The 20,517-nt window shown below is 43.0% G+C and overlaps 1 protein-coding gene across 14 annotated transcripts in view; it reads left to right on the top strand.

Moving 5' to 3' along the window:
- Positions 1-18,853, top strand: part of Galc (galactosylceramidase) — a 69,389-nt gene extending 50,536 nt beyond the window's left edge. For 10 of the 14 annotated variants that reach the window (XM_063261959.1, XM_063261963.1, XM_063261956.1 and 7 more), the window contains 7 exons: positions 3,050-3,139; positions 5,983-6,069; positions 8,007-8,157; positions 9,352-9,559; positions 12,279-12,442; positions 13,694-13,770; positions 17,102-18,853. In XM_063261959.1, the coding sequence (XP_063118029.1) occupies positions 3,050-3,139; positions 5,983-6,069; positions 8,007-8,157; positions 9,352-9,559; positions 12,279-12,442; positions 13,694-13,770; positions 17,102-17,248 (924 nt within the window). In that variant the 3' untranslated portion in view covers positions 17,249-18,853. 14 annotated transcript variants of the gene reach the window in all.
- Positions 18,854-20,517: the final 1,664 nt, after the last annotated feature.

Below are 20,517 nucleotides of genomic sequence, written 5' to 3'. Positions count from 1 at the left end.
GTTATTCTCAGGGCTTCATTCTTGTGTGTAGAAATTCTGTTGTTAATGTGTTAATCTTGGCCTCACAACTTGCTTTTTCTGATGGTTACTAGAGAATTTTGTTTACATGAGCATTCCCACTTCAAGTAAGATGCTTTTAGTCCTCTCTTTATCATCCTAGAAGCCTTACGGTTCTTTTCTTTGCCCTGTTGCCCTGCCCGGTGTTCATCCAGAAGAAACTCTGTAGCGTATGCTTGTTAGCTGGAGATTTTGCCAGTATTTAAAACTTAGGTTGAGGAGCTTGTCTTTTGTTGAATCTTTTTACGCAGAGCTCTGGTTTCCACCAAGCACGCACTTATGTGGCGTTTGTCCTCCGTGAACTCTGTGTGCTGCATTGTACTGACTGGTTTTGTGTGGGGAGACCCATGCGTCCCTCAGATGAATCATTCTTCAATGTGACATTGTCCTTTGTATTTGCTGTTGGATTCGACTTCTTAGATCCTTTAGAATTTTCTTTCCTTGTTATGTCCTGTTTGGTTTTAGTATCAGAGTAATTAGTAGCCACATGGAGTGATTTGGGAACATTTTTGGAAAATATCTGAAGGTCTGATGGTCTTCAGTTGTCTGGCAGAATTCATTTATGATGTCACCTGACCCCAGGATTTTCCTTCATGAGTTTCAGTTTAAGAATTCTTTTACTTATTGTAGGTGTAGTCAGGTGTTAAAATTTTTTCAGAGGCTATGGAATTTTGTGTTTCTGTCATTTTGACTTCCTGATCTGTGTGGTTGAGCATGGAACCCCTCGTGTAGACCTGTTTTAGTTGTATAAGGCTGGCAGGGTGCCCTTCTGCCGTTCTCTTTAGTTACTGAGTCATGTCTCTTTCTTCCTGATTGATCTTCCGGGAAGGCTTATTTGTCTTTTTTTAAAGAAACAATGCTGTTTTGTTCATTTTCTGTGTTTCAGTATTTCACAGCAGTATTTATTCTCTTCCTCTGTATGCTATGGTTTTGGTTTGCTCTTTTGAAACTGTCCAGTTTCTTAAAGTAGAAGGCCAGGTTACTCTTAGAAAACACTTAAAATATATAGGCACGAGTAGCCTTCACTTCCTCTGTATCTGATACTTTAGTGTAGTTTATCTGTTTTAGGTTTTGTTTTAATATTTCGACCACAGAGTTTGTTTTTTATTGTACTCGTGGTTTCCTCCTCGACTTAACTGCTTCGTGGCAAGGTCCTTTTATGTAGCTGTGAGTTTGGGCTACCACACTTTGGCTCCAGCAGGTTGCACATGCGTACTTGCCCAGGAGCGATCTGGATTCAGAAGTGGAAGACGAGTGCACACATATGCCAGTTAATTTTAAAATGCCTTGGCTACCCTGAAGCTGGGCACTTCCCCTGCTACCCCAGGCCCAATCAGGGAAGTGGCCACCCACCTGAATTGTCACATTGCTGGTTGGCTTTTTCTCCCGTAGCTCCTACATCGCACCCTTCTCCTCCAAAGCATGGCGATTTTGGGTAGTCTCCCCCTGCATCTCAGCCCGTGCAACTCTGAGGGTCCTGCCCTGTCTCCCTTTACCCAGCTATTGGCTGCTGGCATCTTTACTGATCAAAAACCAACTGGAGACAAGGATCTTCAGCATTTGAACATGCAGATTCCTGAGTGAATCAAAGCCGCAGAGCCGATCTCCAACACTTTTATATCTGTGTTTCTGTGACTTTTGCAATTGGTATTGAAGTTTCATTTCATCCCATTCTGATTGGAGAGCTACTCCCTGGTGTTCCTCTGAGAGGACTGCAGTCGTTGCCTCACTGTGGGCCACACTGAGCGCTGCCCTGGAAGAATAGCTGCTTTGTTGCCTGTGGAATTCCCCATGGCTGTGTCTCAGATCTGTCTGTCTGTCTGTCTGCTGTCTGTCTGTCTGTGTTCATTTCTTGTTTTGCCTGAAAAATCTCAACAAGTAAAAATCTCAACTACTACAGGATTGTCTCTCGTCTTCCCCCCTGTTAGGTTTTTTTTTTTTAATTAAATATTTTATTTTACTTACATTCCAAATGTTGTCCCCTTTTTGGTTCCCCCTCCATGGTTCTTCACTCCCTCCCCACTCCCCTTTGCTTCTGAAAGAGTGCTCCTCCACCCACCCACCACCCTCTCCCACCTCAACCTGCTAGCTTCCCTGGGGCATTTTCAGATTTTGTCTTTATTTCTGATATTTTAATGTATTGACTTCTGGCTTTAAACTTTCTCTGTTTATATTTTTCCTATTATTTTAAAATCAACGTTCTCTGTTACTATTTGTTATTGCTTTTTTTCTTTTAATGTGATGCATGTCCCCTTTCAATAGCATGTAGTTTGATCTTGCTTTTCTTAGCCTTGTCTGTTGAATGGCCTTAGTTTTCTATGGTTTGGTTTATTTTTGCCTTGCGGTCTTTGTTTTCCACAGTTCATGGTTTTGTTTCTCTTTGGTATTCCTCCTTTGCTGTTTTCTTTGACGTTGACTGAGTGTTTTCTGAGGCTTTTCTGTTCCTGTAATGATCTTTCCGCGACCCTTTAGAGGGTCGTATCTCAGCAATGGCTTCAGAGTTTACCACACATACCTTCCTGCTTCAGGACCACTTCAGATTAAACTGACTGGACCCTGGGACACAGAAGGAACGCTGTTCTTCTCTCACTTTTTATATTTCCCAATTTTATTGTACCTGCCACAGCCCCAGCAGAAGGATAACAGAATGCTGTGAAATCATTACTTTATATGTAATTTTTAAAAAAAAGTCCATGAGAACAGAAGAGAAGAGCATCTATTTATATCACGTTACATTTATTTTATTTACAGTATGGCTCTTTGGATCTGGTCTCTATATTTAAGTTACCATTACGGTCATGTTCTCACTCTGAGCTTTGTCCAGGCACACACAGTGTACATTAATTAAAGTTACGTTAGCAGTTTATCTTAATAAACTGAAATAAGTTCATATTTGTTATAAATGTTTGCCATTCCTGCTGCTTTTCAGGCGTTGATTATTTATGTTTTCCCCACAAAATAGCTTGGGTAACTTACCTGACTTTTCCCCTAGAGTCGTCAACATTCTATGTGTATACGGCCATATCTACCGTATTATAATGTCTCACGTCAGCTGGCCACCTTCATTCTAAAGGGGTCTTTGGTAAGTACATGCATTTAACTTTTATTTTGATTTCAAAATTTATCTCTGGGTTGGAGAGATGGCTCAGTGGTTAGGAGTGCTTGCTGCTTTTCCCCTAAAAGTGGAACTGGTTTCCTGCACGCTTGTCAGGTAGCTACGGCTACATATAACTGTAGCTACGGAGGACCTGGTGCCTGCTTCTGGCCTCGAAAGGTCACACATGTGAGCTTACAGAAACACAGCTTATAAATAAAACACATTTTTAAAAGTTTATGAAAATTTTGTGTTCCATTGCAGGCTATCAATTTTTATGCGTCATTTATTATAGAAATTGCTAAGAATTTGTGTATGAATAGTCACCTGCCCTGGTGCCTTCATCTCTTGACATTTTTTTTAAAAGACACAGTCTCATGAAATCTAGGTAGCCTTGTTTAACAGTGGTGGTTGTCCAGGAACTTCTGCGTACCTGCCTTTACTTAAAGAATGCTGGGATTGCAGGCATGTGCTGGCACATCTGCCTTAGGGAATGTGGGGCGAGAACCCCAGACTTTCTTGCATGTGAGGCAAAGCCTCCACCAAGCGAGGTTTCTTCTGAGCCCCGTAATGAAATAGGGCAAAAAAGCCAACACCTAACAAAGCTGCCTGCCTGGGGCATGATTGCCCTTGGTGGGGTGAGCACCAGCTGCATGGTCTTAGGAATTTTCTTTTTCCTTTTTGTTTTTTTCAAAATGGGGTTCTCTGTGAGCCCTAGCTGTCCTGGAATTCACTCTGTAGACTGGGGCTTGCCTCTAAATCATAGATTGCCTGTCTCTGCCTCTGAGTGCTGGGATTGAAGGCATGCACCACCACCGCCTCCTGAGGAGTCGTCAAGCACTAAAACTTAGAGTATTCTATACCGAGAAACAAACAAAACAAAATAAAGTCAAATCAAACAAAATACCCAAAAGTCACCATTTTAAAGGCCTCTTATTGGATTTTGTTTGGAAGAAGCCAATGTGCTTTCTTACTAATAATGTCATAAGGACTAGTTTTTTGTTTGTTTGTTTGTTTGTTTGTTTGTTTATGCCAGAGTGTTATTAGAGGACCAGCAGGGCTGGGAGGGGGATAAGAGAGGCAGGGGAGGGGGGAATGATAACCAACCAGAATGCATTATATACATGCATAAAATTGTTAAGAGAACAAAATTTATAAGAAAATTAGCCAAAACATCTAATCATTATAATCTGAAAGCAATGTTGTTATTCTAACATCTAGCAAAGGGAAATTTAAATTTGCTCACAAAACACAAGGTGAATAGTTGTATTCTGTATTTGATTAAACATCTGACTTCATTAAGCTGGGAGGCTTCAGAAAGAGGCACTGATATAAAATTTTTGCAATCAAACAGTTGTCTCCAAAATCAAGCCAAAAACTATTTTTTAAAGTTGCGAGTTCATGTTATCTGCTTTTTCTTATCGATTACTTATTTACGTGGCAAATGTTGTCTTCCTTCCCAGTCTCCCCTCTGCAACCCCCACATCCCATCCCCCTCCCCTTCGCCTTTGAGCTTTGCCACACACCCAGCCACCCCTCCTTCACCCCTTTAGCATCCTCCTTTGCTCAGGACCAAGTGCCTTCCCTCCCATTTATCTAAAGCAAGTGGCAAAGACATCCAGAGACCCTTCAACTGCTAAGACCACCTAACTACACGGGCAAGCTGTTGCTCAGAAGTCTGAAGATGCCACGTGACATCTTTTCTCCAAGTTGTTAAAAATCATGTGGATCTGTTACTTTCATGCCATTGTTCTGTGAACATGGAGATTTATCTCCTTTCAAAATCTTTTGGAAGCTTCTCAGTGTGTGTGTGTGTGTGTGTGTAATAATCATAATTCATGATAATTATTAAATATGAAAAGCATTTTAAGGTCTTTTAGAACATTATTGCTTATTTATGCAAGAGCTTCTGTCCTGGGTTATTATCTGTCAGCCTATCAGATCATTATTCACTTAGCAGTTTTGAGTTATTAAATATTCATTGAAAAAAATGTTAGAACAATCTTTGAACAAGGTGAATTTTATATGATGATAGTAACATACATGAAGGCAGAAAAAACAGATTAAGATTTTATAATAATAAATAAAGACATTTTAAAGTAAATAGTTAAATGTTTAACAAGGTTTTTACATAGGAAAATTGTTTTGAATCCAAGGCCCTAAGACCGGTTCTTAATCTTCGCCAGTGCTCTCTGGTGTTAATGCAGTGGGTTACTTAAATGAGTTACATGAGTGAGTAGAGATCTCTGGACTACAGTGCTCTCCTCTGTAAAGGGAGGCATGGCAGGTTTCCTCAGGGACGCTGTCACAGCCCTGGAGGAGAGCATGCTAGAAGCAGGCACGTTCCCGAGCATGCTCAGTGAAGTGGTAGTTTGACAGGAGTGGGAGTGGACTCCTCCTGTGCCTACCCAGCGAAGGTCAGAGGGCACATTTCAGAAGGGGGACAATGACGTGACGGGAGTGCTTCTGAGCATGCCCTGTTGAGTGTCACAGTGACCTAGCTGATGTGGTTCTCTAAAACAAAGCGGGTTGGTGTCCCCAGGGCTGTGTCAGTTTTCCTCAGGTTTCTCTGAAATGTCTTAGTTGAAGCAAACAAACAAACAAACAAAAAAACCAAAAACCAACCAAACAAACAAACAAAAAACAAAAAAAACCCCAAAAAACCAAAAAAACCCAATTTGCTTAAACAAAGTCTTGCTGTTTTCAGAAGAGTTTAAACTAGACAGAGGCGGTCTTTTAGCAACTGGAAACAGCAGGCATTGCTTTCTTTTTGAGGTATTAATATCAGGCATTGATGAATTTCTCAGTGTTTTCTTGTGTTTTCTCCCCAGAAAGAAATACAAGAGCTGCAGGTGTGGTACACCAAGCTTGGAACAACACCAGAGAAACTTCATTTTAAACAACTGGAAACTCTATGGGTAGTCTTACAATTGATTTCTATGTTTGGGACGTTACAACAGTAAAAAGGAACAAATTCGATTAATGAATTAAAATGAAGTTATTTTATGGCTACAGAACAGATAAAAATGTATTCATATTTTCCTTAAATAGGGATTCTGATTAAGGTGTTGGGAAGCCATTGGGGCCGTAGCTGTGCTCTGTCCTTACATGCTGGTTTACACTGGTAGATGTGCTGCCAGTGCCTGGCTGCCTCATTCGGTACTGTCCTCCTCTGCCTTGGTCTATGTCCCCATAGCAGTTGACTGTAGGTAGTCTGGCCATCTCTGGGTTTCTCTTACTCTTTATTGTTCCTCCTCCTCCCTGCTGCTTGTTTCTGTTTGGATTTCATTATGCCTCCTTATTCAGAAAGTGTCCAGGTCTCAGTACTGAGTCTGACTCTCAGGGCCAGCCATTCACAATGCTATAAGAGTGCTGTGCCTAAAACCCTGTTAGGAATGTATCAGCAGCTTTCCCCATAGATACACATTCCCCACCTGACCCCACTGACCTGACAAATGTCCCTTATTGTTCTATCACATGACCCCCACTGACCTGTCACATGACCCTCATTGGCCTACCACATGACCCCTACTGACCTGTCACATGACCCCCACTGACCTATCACATGACCTTGACTGTCCTCTCATGAAGTAGAAGACATATTTCCTTTTCCAGATGCAGATCTCAGTAGCTGTTGTCTCCTCACAGAGTAAACTTCTCAGCTTCCTTCATATCTGTGAAGATATGTAACCTCAAGTGTCAGTTTCTTTGAAACCTTACTCACTGTACCCAGTGTAGGACTATGTGTGGGTCTCATTAAAGATTCCCCCACCACTTTTGTGACTTTGAGATTGGGGCTTTACCTTATTTTGGTTTTAGACCAGAAGCATGTGGTGCTTGGTACTTGGTGATTTCTCAAGAAAGTTTTCAAAGAATAAAGTGGCCCCAGCAAATATATTACACCATCTACTCGACTGAATCTAATGGGTTTTTAATGATTAATATTATGATTAGTCAATATCAATGGTTAAATACCCATTAGACCACTCTCTACTTGTATGATAATTTACTAGAAATAATAAAATCAACTCGAACTCCCAAGTAGGAGTGCTGTTTGGAGTCAGTGCTGAACCAGAATGTGATCAGATATTCATGGTTCTGCATCTGTTTACTCTTAAAGCAATGATCTGACGTGAAACTTATTAAAGATCAAACTCATTGAAGTTTCAAGGGTGGCGCAGGCTCAGTGCCCACACTAGTTACGCAGGGATTCAAATGCTTATTGTAGGACCTATGCTCTAGGGAGTGTTTCTCCTGGCCACACACTGAGGTGAGCTAAGCAAGGCCTCTATAAACATCTGGTTTAATCCTCAGAACAGTCCCCTGGTGCATGTATTGTTAGCCTCAAGGATGAGATGAAAAACTTAGACAGGCTGAGTTGCTAGGATCAAAACTGTGACACAAAGCTAGCCTACTAATTGAAATTTACACTGACCATATAATGAACAGGTTTTTAATGTTTTATTTCTTAATTGTAAGATGTTTCTCGTGCTTAGCAGCTGAGCTGTCTGTCGGGCTTTGTGGGTTCTTTCTGTTCTTTCCTTTCGTAAGGCTCTTAAAGAAACAAGCAGCCTGCTGAGTTGCATTAATTCAATGTACTCAAGTATTCAAGAGCTACAGTGGAATGGAAGGGTTGAATGACAGATAGAGACTTTCCGGAATCTTGTCATTGTCCCTTCCATCTGCTGAAGCTTTTTCTATAAAATATTATTTACGCATGCTTCTAAAATACCCTTAAAATCGTCAAGGGCCTTGGTGTTTATTTCTGGTCTTCCTCACACGTGTAGGAAGTCCTACTGGAATGGCTGTTTACACCTAGCACTGGCCTTGAACCTGGGGCTGTCTTCTTTTTCAGCTCCTTGACGGCAGCGGCAGTTTCTCACTGGAACTGGAGGAGGATGAGATGTTCACACTCACCACTCTGACCACAGGGCACAAAGGCAGCTACCGTCCCCCTCCCAAGTCACAGCCCTTCCCAACCAGCTATAAGGATGATTTCAACGTTGGTAAGCAGTTTTAACCAGGTGACCTGTCATCCGCCTTCTGTATAGGTAGGGCAGTTTCTTCTCAGACTGATGAACAATAGCATGACGTCAAAAGTCCGCCTCTAGGCCTTAGAGCAGTGACTCTCAAGCTTCCTCATGCTGCAGTGCTCTAATACAGTTCCTCATGCTGGGGTGACCCTCAACCATAAAATCATTTTCATTGCTGCTTCATAACTGCTGTTATGAATTATAAATATCTGATATACAGGATGCCCAGTGTTGCGACCCTCCAGGTTGAGAAGCACTGCTTTAGCGTTGTGTTTGGTTAAAAGAGAGCTAGTGTTTCTAGCTCCTTGATGTGAATTCTTTTTTTCTTTCAGTTCCAGAAGAAATGCAGAAGTCATTGTGAGAATGAAAGTTCTAATTCTAAGTTGTTCTGGGTGCAACTTGCAGGGTATAACTAGGTACTACTGTCCTGGCTACCACTGGTCTCTCCCTTTCATGTGGAGGTTAAACCGTATCATGTCTCTATCTGAGTGTGAGGGACATGAGTGCCTGACACAGTTATGCCACAGTGAGGGGCTCCAACTTGTCCTTTGTTTGTGGGAGGTCATAGTTTAGCCCTCAAGTCTTTAGGAGGATCTGCTGTAGAGTGATTGGAAGTCATGGTGGCTGGGTAACTGGGGAGAACCATAGGAAAACAGAAGGCGTGTTCATTGTGCTGGCCTCAGAGGACCCAGCAAGAACTGCCTTGCTTCCTAAGTGTTTGGTGGGATTGAAGGATTCTTTCAAAGGTGAGTCGGGTAGCTCTGTAAGCTGTTCCCAAATTTGATAACTGTACGAAAGCAACAGGGAGAGGATTAGCGTTGCCAGAGTGATGTACCTGTACCCAACTTCAGGGGCCAGCACCTCCTGTTCCCCCCCCACGGAGACTCTGCCACTCACTACGGGGTCTCACAGTCCCATGGCAGGACGTGATCTTTCAGCTGATTGGCTTAGAAAGGCCTTTGGCTCTGCTACAGGCATCTGGTCAATTATTTGGATTATTTCTAGATATATCACACACACACACACACACACACACCTACACTTTGTTTCTAAGTATTATGTTTTAAAAATTATTCAAGTGTTTCGCAGTGTATCACAGATATCAGGTAGGAGATTGATAATTACCCGCCGAGATACTAAGTGGAGGAATTTTTGTGTTCTGAACAGAGTACCCATTATTTAGTGAAGCTCCGAATTTTGCTGATCAGACCGGCGTGTTCGAGTACTACACGAATAACGAAGACCTTGAGCATCGCTTCACACTGCGCCAAGTTCTCAACCAACGACCTATTACCTGGGCCGCGGATGCCTCCAGCACGATCAGTGTCATAGGCGATCACCACTGGTGTGTGAGAGCTGCCCTCGGTTGCCCTCGGTGCATACGCTTGTGCCTTTGGGTACATTCTGAGTGAAGAGGTTCCAATAGACCTATCTGGGTGGAGAACGTAATATGCGGTGGGTCAGAATTATGTGACCTCAGATAAGCAAATTAGCTTCCATGTCCTTCCTTCAGATCATTCCAGTTTGGAAATAACTGCAGTCATAGAAATTTAACTTTAATGGGAAAATTGAGGATTTCTGGACCTGATTATAGTTTAATACTTATTGTAGGCCTTGTGATTAGTTTTCCAGACTTGATTTGTTGAGCTGGTATTGCCACCTGCTGGACAAACAGTAGAATTGCACTGCCTTAGCTAGTGCAGGAAGCTACTTAAAAAGTAGACCAGATGTACTTTAAAATTTTCTTTTATTACTTTTATTTTTTACAGTCAATTGTTACTTCCTCCCTGTCATCCCTCCAACGGTTCCTCATCTCATTCCTCCTCTCCTCCACCCCCACCCCTGTCTCCAAGAGGATGGACTGCCAATTCCCTGGGACCACAAGTCTCTCCAGGGTTAGGCACATAGTCTGGCACTGAGCCCAGACCAGGGAGTCCTCTGCTGTGTATGTGTTGGGGACCTTGGACCAGATCTTGTATGCTGCCTCATTGGTGTCTCAGTGTCTGAGAGATCTCAGGGGTCTGGATTAGTTGAGCCTGCTGGTCTTCCCATGGGATCGCCCTCTCCCAGCCTTTCCCTACTTCAACCACAGGGGTCCCTGGATTCTGTCCATTGGTTCGGTTTAAGTATCTGCTTCTGTCTCAGTCAGCTGCTTGTTGGGCCTCTCGGAGGACAGCCATGCTATGGTCCTGTCTGTAAACACACCATAGCATCAGTAATAGTGTCAGACCTTGCAGCCTCCCCTTGAGCTGTATCACAATTTGGGCCTGTCACTGGACCTTCTTTCCCCAAGTCTCTTCTCCAGTTTTATACCCACAGTTCTTTCAGACAAGGACAATTCTGGGCCAGTGTTCTTTTACTGTGGGGTGGCAACACACACACTTGATGCCCGGTCTTTCTGCTGGAGGTGGGCTCTACAAGGTCCCTCTCCCCACTGTAGGGCATTTCCATCCTGCTCTTCTGTCTGAGGAGCCTAGAAGCTCCTCTGTGCTAAGGCAGCCCCACACCTTTTTACCTAATTTCCATGTGATTTGGTGTTTTAGTTTTATCCTGTTTTATTTTCCAATGTTTTATCCTCTATTGGAAGTGGCAAGGTTTGTTTAGAGAGCCACACTGATGCCATGCCTGCTACTGTGGGCTGGTGAGAGCAGTCAGGGGCACACGTAAAACTTTCACAGCCATGATGGTGGATGCATCATGCTCAACTTGCAGGTTGAGAAAGTGAGGTTTTGAAATAAGTGGCAGAACCGGGACCTGGCCTCTCTGGTTCGGTGGTCTATGCCAGAAGCCTTGCTTTAATTGGCCAGGCTCCCTCCCCCTCTCTGCCTCCCTTCCTCCCTCCTTCTCTCCCTCCTCCCTCCTCCCTTCTCTCCCTTTCTCCCCCTGTCTATATGGGATAAGGTTCAGCTGTGCAGAATTCACTTGAGAACGTTGAGAACTGTAAAGGGCAAGTGAGGACCCGTTACCCTTACCTTGTGTCCCCAGTCTTACTTTAGATAAGGTGTAGGGTTTGTTACTTGACAGTTTGCACATTCCTCTCCTATTTGCAGTTAGGTCCTGAGCGTGAACTGTGTTGCTTACAGGGATGATAGTTTAGCGTGACAGGAATGTCTCAGAAGGAACGTGCTACACCCGGTAACATCTTTAAAAGGAAAGCTCCTGGAGGAGAGCTCGTTGTAAAGGCTCTGGTGCTGCTTGCCAGAGTCCTCATCCTTGATACGTTCCCGTGGACAGTGAACCTTTACTGCATCTGTAAGGCTCTCAGGCAGGCAGCCTGTGCAGTGTAAAATGCTTCTCAAGACAACATCATCTGGGAAGTTTAGATAGAGATATTCAAGGGCCCCCCTCAGACTGACTGAATTAGACACTGGGCGACGGTACTCTCAGGCAGAGTTGTCCAACAAGCCTATGTCTGTGTGCCATGTGTGTGCAGACCTGGCAGAGTCCATACAGAGCATCGGGTCTCCCGAAACTGGACTTTTAGACGGTTGTAAGCCTCTTTGTGAGTGCTGGGAATCAAACCAGGGTCATCTGGAAGGGCAGTCAGTGCTCTTAACTGCTGAGTCCACCTCCAGCCCCCAAACTGGCCATCGTGTTGAGTCAGAACTTACTTAACTCTTTATTCGGGCATTTTTAAATCTTGAGAGGTATAAATGATAGTGGCTTAAGTTCTGCAGGCATCTCTTCATGGGCTGCATGCTTCCCTGCTGATGGGAATGCAAGTAAAGCTTTCTGTTCACAGTCACTGTAAACCACCCATGTGCAGCATAGAAGTGCCTCCTTTTAATGTCACCCTTGCGGAATGACAAAGTGTTTCAATGTCTCTAGACAAGAAACATGCTGTTACAGTGCTTAAAGCTCATAAATATTGTCCAGTAACCCGCTAAAAGAATCAATAAAGTTGATTAATATAAGCACGTAAAACTTAAGACAGCCCTCAGTGAGCATTCTTGAGGCCCATCCTTGCTACCAGCTTAAGATGTGGCAAGTCGCTCTCAGCTGAAGACTGCAGGCGTTGGCTGTGACGCATCGTGCTGGTGCTACATTGGAGCGTAGCTGAAGAGGGTAATGTAATGGACTCTTTGTTTCTGCAGGAGCAACATGACTGTGCAGTGTGATGTTTACATAGAGACTCCTCGGACTGGCGGTGTGTTCATTGCTGGAAGAGTGAATAAAGGTGGTATCTTGATCAGAACTGCTTCAGGAGTTTTCTTCTGGATTTTTGCAAATGGCTCTTACAGAGTTACAGCCGACCTGGGTAAATGACATACTTTCATGGGTCATTACTTACTTTTAGCCTGTCTACGTGTCTGCGACTACTGGGATGAATTTCAGCATGTGCTGGCAAGTAGTAAGCGGTACAGAGTCCTAGCTATTTGATTTGTGAGGAAAGGGCATCTTGGTAACTGAGAAAATAGCAGTTGGAGGCCTTTAGGGCATTGGGGCATGCAGTGCCATGAGGGGAAGGTTTGTGAGGAACCCGATGAAGGAGTGACAGGAGAAAAACACTGAGGAGACACTCGAGACTAAAATGTTGGTGTTCACAGAAATCAAAACAAGTGGAGCCTCTTAAAATGGAAAGCTCCTCTTCCCTAATCTACTTGGAAAGAGTTTGCCTTTCCTGGCTGGCACGTCTCAGTAGCATTGGCCTGTGCAGAACAGCTTCTGGGGCAGGGTCGACACTGAATTACACCTACCTCATACTGCTGTCCTGGCACAAGCCCCTGTGGTGGTAACTTCTTGATTCTCAGTCTCTCGACTTACTCCTGCATTAGAAAAAAAAAAGAAAAAATGAAAAGAAAAGAGAAAGAAAGAAAAAAGAAAATCAAAGAAAACCAAAACCAATCTGTTCTGTAGTTTTCCGCTCTTCACCCCAGCTCTGTAAGTAGAGGTAGCTGGTGGTAAGAGCGCTGCCCATCCGGGCTGAACCTCACTGAGGTTTTGATTCAGAGCAGAACCAGAGACATGGATTGACGTTCCCTGAATCCCTAAAACTAGTTAGTGGTGGAACTGGAACTAGGAATTTCAGTCTGCATCTTCAGTTCCCACTGTTGCAGAATTAAATCACCTGCTTGATGTCTGGTCCTGGGTTTCTTCCAGCATTCAAATGTCATACGTGCAAGATTAGCTTATTCTCGGTCTATTGTAAGTCACTGCAGTTCCTGTGAGCAGATCCACTCGCTCGCAGTCTTTTGCAGTCTTAGGCTGCTCCAACCAGATGTTACCCATTAGATGGTAATCTATTAGACTACGGTTAGTTTTAAGGTATATCTCATTCACTCTGCTGTGAGTGTATGTATGCTCTGTGGTGTAGAATAGAACCTTAATACATGTTGTGTCGTGTGCAGCTGAATAAGGTATTTTCCTTTTATATCAGGCATAGATCTGGAAATGAAGGAACAGTGTCCCACTGAGGTAGACTTAAGTACATACAGGTGCCCTGGGTTGCATGATCCTAGGACTTAGGGCCTAAAAGCAAGCCTGTTGAGATACTCGTTTTGTGTTACAGGTGGGTGGATAACATATGCTTCAGGACATGCTGACGTTACAGCAAAGCGATGGTATACACTCACCTTAGGCATTAAGGTGGGTATTGCTGATGGGACAGAATGGAGATAAATGTGTAATGTTCTAGAATTTCCTGTTATAAAACAAATGGGGGGATGTGACAAGTGACGAAGAGCAAGTCTGCTGTGGAATCCAAACAGCCACCCACAGTGTGAAGGTGCATGTCGGTGGCTCATGGGGACCCAGCGTTTTCTTTCTTCAGCTTTGTCGTTGCCCTGTGAATTCAAGAGTCATTAGTCAAGTCAACAAGTGAGTTGTGGTTCGCTCTGTGCTTGAGACGAGAGTAGAAATAGAACTTAGAGTACTATGCAGAATCAGAGGCTTATTTCTGGTAGTTTGGTATAAGCACAGTTTTCTACAGTTTTATTATCAGAGGAGGGCACTAGAGAAGGCACGGGCTAAAGGGGCTCTACCATCCTCATCAGCAGCCTCGCTTGGTCAAGGTAGAGACAGACAGCATTCCCGAGGATGCTGTGCAGAGAAAGCGTCTGCGACGCGTGGCTCTCCTGAAGCAGTTCTTCCCTGCTTTTGTTCAGAAACTGAAATTGAGATCCAAAGAAGTTTTAAGTTTGTTCTCTGTTCCCATCCAACCACTAAAAATGAGAATTCTCATTTTTAAGGTGTTTATATAAGAGTTGAAGATCTAGTTGGGATGTGAGGTAGTTTTTTTGACCATACTATTCTTACTGCCTATAATTTGATCTAACTGTTCTTTGATAGAATGATCCCAGACATAGCTCCTGACTGCCTATGTGGTATTGTTGGTGAAGGTGGGTATTTAGAAGAAGAATTGCATTTTATTTTTTAAATTATTTTTGAGGATTTTATATAAAGTATTTTTATTATATTCACACACCCCCCATTTCCTACCAGATCTATCTCTCATCCCTACCCACATAACTGTGTCCTCTTTTTTAAAACCCCTCAAGTCCAGTTTATGTTGCCCATATCCTCTGGGGTATGCGGTTCTCCATTCAAGCATGTTCCGTCCATCCAACCCTCTTAGAATGGAAACAGTTTCTCCCTCACTGCTGCTGTCAGTGGCCAGTGGCTTCTCAGCCAGGGTGGGACTTCACAGCCATCTCTTCTGGGCTTGTGTGGATTTTGTCCGGCTTTAGCTTGTACAGGTCTCATGTGTGGTGTAACAGTTGCCGTGATTTCGTATGTACAGCTCCCTGCTACGTCAGGGAACAGTTTTCCTTATAGTCACCCACAGTCTCTGGCTCTTATAATCCCTCTGTCTCCCCGTCCACCAGTGATCCCTGAGCCTTGGGAAGATGGGATGAGTGCTATGGGCGTCCTATTAGGGTAGAACATTTAGAAGCCTCTCACTCTCTGCACCTATACCAATTTGGGTCTCTGTTTATCACCGTCTAGTACAAAAGGAGGCTTCTCTGATGGTGGCTGAAAGATGCATTAGTCTATGGCTCTGGGCGTAAGTCATTAAGAGTTGGCTTAATAGTATGTATGTTAAATGGAATGATAGTAGTGGTGGGATCTCTCCTGGATCCTAAGACTTGTCTAGCCAAACTTTCTTGGTCCTGATAATGGTGCCAGGTAGGTAAGGGAGAACACTATAAGTTCTGTTCCTAGGTCCAATTCTGCCACTAACGGTTTGAGACCTTGGACAAATCGGTTAACCTCTGACACTCTTGAGGTACATGCTGTATGAGGAAGTCATACTGGGGCTGGGCAAGCATTTTACTTGAAGAAGCTGGCCAGGAGATAGCTGGGCTTTGGGCTCCATGTGGTCTGTGCTGCACTTCTTCAACTGAGCCGTTAGTGAGCAAGCCATGGGAGACAGGCGCTGAAAGATGAGTGTACCTGATTCTTGTGACGGTGTACTGCAGAAACAGGGGTTGGCTGTGAGGCCGCTGTCTGCCTGAGCTTTGTTCTGAGTCAGTAAGTTGGACGTGAGAACGCACGTTAATTATGAAGAAGTTTGGGGTAGTGTGATAAAATAGCCCCCTGCTCTGACTTTCTAACTGTGGAAGTTAGAGAAGACTGTGTCAAGCGAGTGATGCTTGAGGTTAGATGTATGAGGCAGAGAGCAAGCTGGGTATAAAAGGTTGTTGGTCTAGCCTTGTGAAAGGGGCATCCGGGACTCCAGGATGACTGGAGCCTGGGCAGTAGGTCCAGGAGGTACCATGGCCCCCTGAGACAAACTGTGTTCAATATAGTGTGTGTGCTTGTGCTTGTGTGTGTGTGTCCTCCTGCCTGCCTGCCTGCCTGTCTGTCTGTCCGTCCATCCATTGACCCAGTGCTAACAGTTATTGCTCAGGAAGTAGCAGAGGATATCCAGGAAGTGCTCTGAGATAGAGACAACTGGGCAGGTGTGTAGTCAGAGGCATTGGCCTCACATTGGGTATTAGGTGACTTGGACTCAATTCCTGGCTCCTCTGGAACATCTTTGACATGGAATTTTAGTCAGCCCAAGCCTCAGTGTCTCCATCCATAAAATTAAAGAGCAGTGCACTGTCATTTTGAGACGGACAGATTTGTGGTGGATTCGGCCTGATGGTTTGACTCTCCAGTTCTTTGTCCTTTGAAAGTAGCTCTTCCACACGGCTGGCTGTACACTTGGTGTGTTTTGAGTGTGTGCTCATAGTGTACTACGGCGTGGAGGAAAAGTGTGACATTTACAACTTACTGTGTGCCCGGCAGTGAGGGGGATGGACTGGCCACTTTCTGAGAAGGGAACACTTGATTTCTTTTCATTGTTACCAGCAAATCCCACCTCATGTGTATTTCCCTCTTCCTTCCACTCTACCCCATTGTTCTGTTCAACCCATGGCTACTGCTCTTCTGATGTAAGGGAAAGCATTCCATATGACTTTGTAGTGACGCGCTCCTCGTGGGGACAAAAAGAGTGAAGTAAAGGCTAATTCCTCTTCTAGCTCAGTGCACAGCCCTTAATTAGACCTTAAGTACGTAGCCGCTTGCAGAAGGCATTTGGGCTCCAGAACACTCTGGAGGAATCTCTCCACTTAGCCAAAGTACCAGAGTATGCAACTACGGAGTTATTTTAATGAATTTTTCTCTGAAGCTTCATAATACTAGAAAATATTATGGGCTTATATTTTGTTTTGATTTTGGGTGAAACATCAGGAAATATCAAGATCTAATGTATTTGGGGAACTGTTTAAATAGGTACTTCTTACTAATTCTTTCAGAAAAAAAATTGGTCTATTTCGGGCTTTTGCTGAAACATATAAAATTGTATTTTACAGTTTTAGGCCTTGGATGAGAGAGACGAGATGTTTGTTCCACTAAGTTGCTTGAAGTATATTTTTAAATCTGCTTCAGAGCCTCTTTTCCATTTCAAGGAACATATTTCTTTCTCTTTCAGGGTTATCTCGCCTCTGGTATGTTGAACGGCAAGATCCTGTGGGAAAATGTGCCCGTGAAATACCCAGGGCATGGCTGGGCTGCGATCGGAACGCATACCTTCGAGTTTGCGCAGTTTGACAACTTTCATGTGGAAGCTGCTCGCTAATATTCACAGGCCGTCAAGACATGATTTGGATTTTCTGTTTTTGATTTTGGTTCAGAGCTGGTTCTCATTTTGATGGATCTGTATATCCTTTGAGGCTCACAATGAGGAGTAAATAGGGGAAATGGTGCACTTTTGCTGGATCCCGTGAAAGATTTATTTAGAGCTAATTACACAGGGGATGCAGATAGTCTTTGGCACTGTCTGTGGCGGCCCTTACGGCCCACTGTTGGTCAGTCCCATCTTTCAGGAGTGCTTTGAGTGGTTCTGGCCTTGTAGCCTTGGCACTGATACCGAGGTAGCTCACCCTAAGTTGTTTGTAAATGCTCATGCAGATGGCTGGGACCACAGGGGTGTTTTTGTGAGCTTGGACCATGCCTTAGTCGAGGCTTCCTTAGAAGATGCTGATGCTTAAGAAGATACCAATGAGCACTTCCATGAATACTTGAACTTTCAGTTCTCTCTCCCTCACCCCATCCCTCTCTCCTTTCCCCTCTCTCCTCTATCACTGTCTCCTCCCTGCTCCAGGATGATACTTTTGGAATTGCACAAATGATGATGGGATGATTTGAAAAGTAATAAACTAATACCAAAGCCATTTTTGCACTAATAAAACACAACCAGATTAATTGGGTTGTTTGTACTTTAAAACTCTCTTACTTCCAACTTTTAACCCTCTTGAGAACATTTCCCATGTTGCAGGAAGTCTAGCAGCTTCCCTGTACGATTCTTGTGCCTTTTGCAGTTCGTCCTCACAAGGGGCTCTGGACACAGCCCAGCACCAGCGAATGCCTTCATCTATCTACGCGTGGCAGGAGGGGCCACCGGGGCTTTAACTAGCTCAGAGTTGGATCATCTCCTTGAGAGTTTGGATAGATGCAATTGTTATATCCCCAATTTATATTTACATGTTGGCAAGCATGTTTCTCATTAGTATGATTATACTAATAATATCCATTTAACATTAATGTAACTCTTAGACACCAATGAATTTTCCATGTGGGTAAAGTGAATTCTGGAATTTCTTGTAAGGAAAAATTACTCACTGAATTAACTCTACTCCCTGGGAATTTGTGCTGCTCTAACATGGGTAGATAAACTGTGAGGTCTGTATTACTTTTGAAAACTTGAAACCAAGGTTAGATGATTTACTATTTAAATCTTTGAGTATTTTTGAAAAGTAGCAAAACAGGTACAATTTATACATTTGAATGTTTCCATTTTAAATGTATAGTTTGGTAAATGTAAACATTCCCTGGTAACCCACACTCCAGTGAAGCTATTGACGATTTCCATCCCTCCAGAAAGTTCTGTTACACTGTACAACAGTCTTCATCACTCCTCTTTGCAAGCAGCAGTGACATCTCTGTTGCTAAAAATAAAAATGTTTGTTTTGAAAGTGAGAGGATATGCTGTGTACTCTTCTAAGTGGATGTTTCTGTCAGCGCAGTGCTGTAGGATTTGTCCAGAGTGTAAGGTTTTGCCAATGAGGTACATTCCTCCTTATTTTTGAAGGGAACATTGAATGGATGTACCACAATTTTGCTTTCCCATCTCTTGTTTTTATGAGATTAAAAATAAAACTCATTAAGGGCATTAACATACAAATCTTTGAGAATTTGCATTTATTTCTTCCGGATTAATGGGGGGAGAGAGATTACTAGCTCTTATGTTAAGATTTGTTTAACTTCATAAGAAACCACCATTATTCCTTAAAATGGTCCTGTGATGTACACTCCCACCAGTGTTAGAGCTGCCAATGCTCTGCATCGTGTCTGGAATATATGAAGATTTCTACACATACAGTTATGTCATCTGTGGCTACAGATGTTTGTGCTTCCTTCCCTGCATGGCTGCTTTGTGTCAGAGGCTTCTGCCTTTGTGTTGGCTGGAACTTTGAGGTCCATCCTTGGGAAGTGTTAAGGGCATATGCCCTCACTTTGTTCCCAGTCTTAGGGAGAATATCTTTCCTATTTGTGTAATATCCTAAATGGCTTCTTTTTCCTCTTCTCTCTTCACTCTTTACTATCTTTACATCCCTTTATCTAGGAAAAGTTTCCTGTCTTCGGTTTTCTGAGATTTTTTTAAATATAAGTAGGAATTAGACTTGTTAAGTGCTCTGTTTTGATGAGGTAGTTGTCTGGTTTTTCTTTTATCTGTTTATGTATATATTTTACTATTTTATCTGTTTACGTTGTATATTGTATTATCTAATGTCTAGATATTAAATATCTCTGCATCTTTAGATATGTCATGCCAAATGGGGTTCCCAACCCTGCTGCTACATTGGCAGAATAAGGGTTTTTTGCATCTATGACCATGGGCAATATTGCCCTAGTTTTATTTATATCTTTGTCTGGTTTCAGCCGCAGAGTGATCCTTTCTGAAATTGACTGGGAAATAGTCTCTCTTTCTTTTTTTTCCCTCTAATACTTTGTGAGATTCTTAAATCTTAGAACTCATAAGTTCTAGACAACAAAGGGAGGTAAAAAGTGGGATACAAATTGGAAAAGAAGAAATCAAAATATCATTGTTTGTAGATGATAGTATACTTAAGTGAGCCCCAAAATTCCACCAGAGAACTCCAACAGCTGATAAACAACTTCAGCAAAGTGTCTGGATATAAAATTAACTTAAATCAGTAGCCTTCTTCTACTCAAAGGATAAACAGGCTGAGAAAGAAACTAGGGAAATGCCACCCTTCACAACAGTCACAGATAAAATAAAATACCTTGGTGTGACTCTGACCAAGCAAGTGAAAGATCTGTATGACAAGAACTTCAAGTCTCTTAAGAAAGAAACTGAAGAAGATCTCAGAAGATGGAAAGATCTCCCATGCTCATGGATTGGTAGGATTAATATTGTAAAAAGGGCCATCCTGCCAAAAGCAACCTGTAGATTCAAAGCAATTCCCATCAAAATTCCACCTCAATTCTTCATAGAGTTAGAAAGATCAATTTGCAAGTTGTTTTGTAATAACAAGAAACCCAGGATGGCAAAAACTATCCTGAACAATAAAAGAACTTCTGGGGGAGTCACCATCCCTAACCTCAAACTGTATTGCAAAGCAATCGTTATAAAAACTGTATGATATTGGTACAGAGACAGGCAAGTAGATCAATGGAATAGAATTGAAGAACCAGAAATGAACCCCCACATCTATGGTCACTTGATGTTTGACTAAGGAGCTAAAACCATCCAGTAGAGAAAAGACAGCATTTTCAACAAGTGGTGCTGGTTCATCTGGCGGTCAGCATGTGGAAGAATGCAAA

The sequence above is a fragment of the Rattus norvegicus genome, chromosome 6, assembly GCF_036323735.1.
Source record: "Rattus norvegicus strain BN/NHsdMcwi chromosome 6, GRCr8, whole genome shotgun sequence".
NCBI lineage: Eukaryota > Metazoa > Chordata > Mammalia > Rodentia > Muridae > Rattus > Rattus norvegicus.
This window is presented reverse-complemented; position numbering and strand designations above follow the sequence as displayed.